This window comes from Theropithecus gelada, chromosome 7b (genome assembly GCF_003255815.1).
Source record: "Theropithecus gelada isolate Dixy chromosome 7b, Tgel_1.0, whole genome shotgun sequence".
In the NCBI taxonomy this organism is placed as follows: Eukaryota; Metazoa; Chordata; class Mammalia; order Primates; family Cercopithecidae; genus Theropithecus; species Theropithecus gelada.
In genome coordinates, this window is record NC_037675.1 from 7,304,338 (window position 1) to 7,310,337 (window position 6,000).

A 6,000-nucleotide genomic window follows, 5' to 3' on the forward strand; every position below is an offset into this window, starting at 1 on the left:
TTTCTGTAGTGCTGGATTCTGAAATCTTCTCTCTCATTTCAGATTACTTTGTGATCTTTCTTCATGCTGAGTGCCAAGGAACCTACCTTCCCTCAGGTGTTATCTCTAGTTGCTAGTCTAGTTGTCTCCTTTATCATAGGTCTCCAAAGTCAGCATCTTCACACACCTCTGATAGAAGTTGCATAAAGCTGTGGCTATCTTAGAATAGGATGCATTAAAAGTGTGTCTATGTGTGAAGAGTGCTACAGATGACACTCATTCTGGCCATCTGGTCACTCTGTGTGCCTCTATCTCAACCCCTTTTAGGTGGGAGGACATACCATGCTCCCCATTCGCTGGATGCCCCCTGAAAGCATCATGTACCGGAAGTTCACTACAGAGAGCGATGTGTGGAGCTTCGGGGTGATCCTCTGGGAGATCTTCACCTATGGAAAGCAGCCATGGTTCCAACTCTCAAACACAGAGGTAAAAAGGGGGTGCATAGGAATCTTGATTGCAGGAGGGTTGATAAGAGCTATCTCAGGTCAGGACTTGCACCTACTGAACAAGACATTAGGTGGGATTTAGAGCCAGCAGAGGGAATGTAGGCATTAGTGGGAGCAGAGAGCTTCTTAGTAGGAAAAAAAAAAATGAAACTGTAGGAAATGTGGTATAATTGTCAAAAGAGCATGAAATCAGATGTCTAAATTGAGACTCAAGTCATGGCTCTCTTAAATCTGCTACCCTGAAAAATCACAAATGTTTCACTACGACAAAAAATGAAAACATAGAACAGCTATGAGTTTTTCAATTGTGCCATCTTGTGGAAACACCCACTACTTAGTATGCCCACATAATATGGGTGCACAAAGGTTTTAGGTATGCCAAGCCCAGGGATGTACCAGATGGTCAATTTGGGAAGGCCAGTTTTATAACTGATAGAGCCATGTGTGAACATCTAGGAATAAAATAAACCAGGTTTATTTTATTACTATGTTTTTTACTATGTTTATTAATATGTTTACTATTAAACATAGTAATAAATACACATTATATTTTTTATAATTGTAACTGGCAATAATACAAAATGCTAGTAAACATAAATTAATAGTAGCTGACATTTAGTGACAGGCACTTTTCTAAGCACGTTAGCTCTATTAATTCAGTAATTTTTGCAAAAACACCTGTTGAGATTCAGGTTAAAGGATGGGGGTCTGCTTGAGGTACTGAAATGGGCTGGCCAGGGTCTCACAGGTAAGAGCCTCCAAGGCAGGGACAAAGCCTGGGGTGTGATCCTAGGACTCCTCTGCCTCCAGAGCCCATCAAGATGATTCTCAGTGATGCATGGACCATGCCGTGTTGCCCCAGGGAGTTCAGTGCAGTTCCTAGGCAGTAACTAGCTCAGTCTTTCATCCCAGCCAACCTATGAAACATTGTAATTCTTTTTATGGTTCTGTTTGCTGGGAAAATGTAAACACAGGAACCTTTTAGTATTGAAATCTTATTTGAATATTCAAGAGAGTGTCTTTCTTCTTGGAAGCTATGTTCGTCTTTGCTCTCCTATGTCTTGACCACTTAATTAAGTGAATTTCAAAGACTGAAAAGAAGTTATTTTTTAAAATGTGTACTATCTCATGATTCACAAGCTCAATGGGGCCTGACCACATTTCCCAAAGTAGAACAAAGTATTTTAACAATCTTTTAAAATAATGAAAGTATATATACTAGAACCCACTTGTTATGGTGTTTTAAAAAATTGCTACTGTTTTCCCAGGGGAGGAGGGGTTAGAAACACACACAGACAGACACACACACACACACACACACACACACACACACACACACACCCCATACATGCACCTGAACACTGCCTCCGTGTAGTTTGGTGGCCCCAGTAACAGAAGTTCTGGGCTGAGGTTGCTACTGGTCTTAACAGAAGACTCAGCCTCTGTTCTTGAGCTGGCTCATAGTAGCTAATGGGGTGTTTGCAGTTTCTTCTAAGACTCACAGAGGTATTGGCCTTAAAGGCAGGCTTTCTGCCCTCAGCCACTTTCCCTACTCCACCCACCATAGCAGCCACATACTGATAGTCACTGATCATCAGTTTCTCCATGGAAATCAACAAATCTGGATAGTCCAACATTAGAAGAGACACTCCCTGGTGCCTTTGATCTTGGCATTAGCAGCTGCTACTGTAGTTTGAGCTGAATCTCTTTCCCTGGAGGTGAAGGTAATGGAGAGTGGAAATGGGGCTCTAATACGAATGGGAAATATGAGCAACTAGAGACTTATCAGGCTGGTAAAGAAATGAGCCAAGGGGCCATCACAAACTCCAGGGTGAATAGAACCAGGCGGATGCTGACACAGTAATGGTTTGACCAGCCCTCCCAAAGTCAGCGTGACGTGAGACAATACTGGAGACAAGGCACTGTTGAGCAGCATAGGGACATGCAAAGGAGAAAAAAGACAGTGCTCTTGCCTAATTACATGCAGACTAATGGAGGCAGAGAAGGGAAATAATATTTGTTCAGCTGTTGAGCTAGAGATTATTCTGTGTATTTTTATCATTACGACCAATCTTTAAATGCAGAAATTGAAGTTCAGGGTCAGTGACTTGACCAAAGTTATGCAGTGATAGAGTTAGGGAGAAGTGAAAAACAACCTAAAAACTAGACAATGAGGCCTTGAAAATGCACATATTCATTGTCGGTAAAGAAGTGTCTTTGAGGAATTGGAAATGCATTGCAAATTATACAGTTGGTTCTCAAGTGGCCTGCTGGGGTTGGCCAGCCACGCATTACTTGTTTTCTTCCTACTACTCCTTATGGCCACTCCTTCAGCATGTTGGACCATACAGTCCCTTTTCATGGTCTCATTTCATCCTTACAATACTCCTGGGGGTGGTTAAGGCAGACATTTGATTCCATCTTACAGATGAGCATGCTGAGATACTGAGGTTAATGGACTTGAACTGGCCACCCAGAAGGCAGTGGTGAATCAAGCAGTTAGTCCTATTGTTAAGGACTTTAAGAGAAACTGGAAACATGGTTTAGTGCAAACGGCAGGGAAAGATGGGTCTTGCTGCAAAATGGTCCTATGTAATGACTGAGAGGCAAGTGTGGTGACGTGCACAGAGTCTGCAACTGGGAACCTGCTAGGAATGAGAGATAAGAGGAGACAGGCGTGCAGGGGCCAGAGGGTGCAGAGCTCCTTCAGGGGGGATTTCAAAGTGAGGCAGGCTCACGAGAGAGGGAGGGACAGGTCAGAAGCCCATGTCCATTATCAAGTGAAAAAATAAATGCAGCTCAGTCATCCAGATGAGATTCAGGACTAGAGAAGAAAAGTGAGGTAAAAGAGAAGAGAGTATGGGGAGTCAATGGTCAATGCGGGCCTGGCCCAAGAAGTGGAGTATGAAGGGCAGCAGAGGGCTCCACCAGCCAGTGCTGCTCACTGCACCATGCACCGGACAGACAAGCATACCAGTGCTGTCTGCAGCCTAACCTTTAGCTTGTGCTTGCGAGAGCCTCGGCTCTGCATTGAAACTAATCAGGGAAGTTGTTGCTTTTTGCCAATTCTGAGCCACAGGACCAAGGCTGGGCTTTGGGTGTAACTTCCTTGTTCTCCTCACTCTTTCAGGTCATTGAGTGCATTACCCAAGGTCGTGTTTTAGAGCGGCCCCGAGTCTGCCCCAAAGAGGTGTATGATGTCATGCTGGGGTGCTGGCAGAGGGAACCACAGCAGCGGCTGAACATCAAGGAGATCTACAAAATCCTCCATGCTTTGGGGAAGGCCACCCCAATCTACCTGGACATTCTTGGCTAGTGGTGGCTGGTGGTCATGACTTCATACTCTGTTGCCTCCTCTCTCCCTGCCTCACATCTCCCTTCCACCTCACAACTCCTTCCATCCTTGACTGAAGCAAACATCTTCATATAAACTCAAGTGCCTGCTACACATACAACACTGAAAAAAGGAAAAAAAAAAGAAAGAAAAAAAATCCTGTAAGGCAGTTTGGCATATATATATATATATATTTATAAATCTAACTATCTATCAATCTATATCTACAGAGAGATATCTTCTCTAGTACACAGAGAAGCTGCTGATACAGACAACCACAAGACTTTAACGACTCAGAAACTCTAAAATATTAATAATACAAAGGAAAATTCCCTTTGACTTAAGCTGTGGCCCATGCTTCTAATGCTAAGGCTTTTCGGAGCAGAAGACCTGGACCAAGCAGAGAGACAATCTTTGGGATGGGAGCTTTGGGACGGGAGGAGCTAAGGTGGTGCTCAGTCGCTGCTGTGTGTGCCTATTACCCCAGAAGCTCACCACAGGCACATGCCAGGACCGCATGGCTGCGCTCAGCAAAGAAATGATGCCGGAGCAGCGCCCTTGCCTCCACTTCTTCCCCATTTCCTCCACTTCAGGACAATGTTCTAATTTGTCCATTCTAAAAAGTGTAATCTTGATGCTTTTGGGAATCGACGATGGCACCTATGGGTAAACACAGAACAGACAACCCCACAACACAAAACCATGACAAGAGCTGACCGCATGCATCCTGGGTGTAAGCTTCTTGCTGGAGTTTCAAAGGATGTGTCTTTCTATTCTCAGAACTTAAAGAACTGGACTTTCTGGACTAAAAGAACCACAGAAGAAAAAATAACTGAAACCTGGACCCTGCCAAGACACTGCCACCTGTCTTTTCCATCATTGCAAAGATTCCTTGGCCTCACCTCCCACTTTCAGGCCCCTGGGAAGCTTAGGAGGTTAAGAAATAGGTCCCCCATGTTATCTTTGAATGTAGACACAGCAGGCTTTAGGGTTGCAATAGCAAGAGACATGGTTGCTTGTAGGTCGTTATAACAAATGCCCCCTGGTCCTCTCAGTTTCTCATCCTGCTTCCCTAGATCCTAGACCCCGCTTCCTGGGTCTCTGCGGAGTCCCAGGTAAACCCCACTGCCAAGGAAGGGAGCCAGGTCTAGTGAGAGGCTGGAGCAGTGAGTGTTTCAGAAAATCAAGCAGTGGAGTGGGTGAGAGCCAGCAGGGGAGGATCTACTTGGCACCTGCGCCAGGCCCCTTGGCATTCTCCTCACGTTTCCAGCCCCTGGGAGGATTGATGCATCTGCCTTTGAGCTGTTGTGAAAACGCAGGGGCTGAGAAATCACTTTTGTGGGCTGGGGTAGGGGGAAGGGCTGAGGCTTCTCTGGGAGATGTCCAATGAGGAGGGTCCAGTGCTGCAGGCTTGGCATCTTAACGAGGCCTGAGCCCTGACCGAAGAGAAGGAAGGAAACATCTAGGCTGGGGCCAGCTCCCTCTGCTTCAGCACTGGGGAATCACTGCCTTCCTGGCTGCTGCCACAGACCACAGTGGGGCTGACCTCTGGGCCTCCCTGTCACATGAAACATGGAAGCCAACAGCCTGGCCCCACAGAGCTCCTCTGCTGGGGAGGAGAGGATGTACTCCTCCCAGGCCACTGGGCCCCTCCACCTTGCCCCAAGCACAGAGCTACCTAATGGACTGACCTTTGCCAAACTGGAACTCACCTCCTGGGGGCCTCTGGCCTACCCTTTTCGCTGCCAGCTGAAAAGACTGCCAGCTGAAAAGACTGCCAGCAGCCTGAACGTCCTGGTTAGCTGAAATCAGCTGAAACGTGGGCCTCCCTATGTGGGGTTTAGGACTGAATTGTGTGTTTGTGGTTTTGCTTCTTTTTGTAGACCCACAGATATTTTTATTTGAATAGTAAAGAGCTGTGCTCAGATTGTAGCCATGGTTGGGATTTGGGATCAAGGAGGCTGGGTAGCTGGACTGGGAGGGTAGGGAGGTGAGATGGGAGTTTGGTGTGAGTTTTCTCACTGTGCTGTGCTCCTAGCCCCTGAGGACTTTGGGGAAAGCTGTTTGGATTGACCACCTCAAGAAAACCCTTTACTGTCCTATGACAATTACTTCTGTTGTCTTTCCACCTAGAGGACGACTGTGCTGGGGCTGTGAGTGCTGGATGAAACTGCACAGTCT

At 46.2% G+C, this 6,000-nt stretch overlaps 1 protein-coding gene across 8 annotated transcripts in view; it reads left to right on the forward strand.

Annotated features, from left to right (window-relative positions):
- Positions 1–3,979, forward strand: part of NTRK3 (neurotrophic receptor tyrosine kinase 3) — a 385,221-nt gene extending 381,242 nt beyond the window's left edge. For 5 of the 8 annotated variants that reach the window (XM_025392723.1, XM_025392722.1, XM_025392725.1 and 2 more), the window contains 2 exons: positions 307–465; positions 3,616–3,951. In XM_025392723.1, the coding sequence (XP_025248508.1) occupies positions 307–465; positions 3,616–3,801 (345 nt within the window). In that variant the 3' untranslated portion in view covers positions 3,802–3,951. Of the gene's footprint in view, positions 1–306; positions 466–3,615 lie in introns of all 8 variants that reach the window. The other 3 variants (XM_025392719.1, XM_025392718.1, XM_025392717.1) reach the window with 2 other exon arrangements.
- Positions 3,980–6,000: the final 2,021 nt, after the last annotated feature.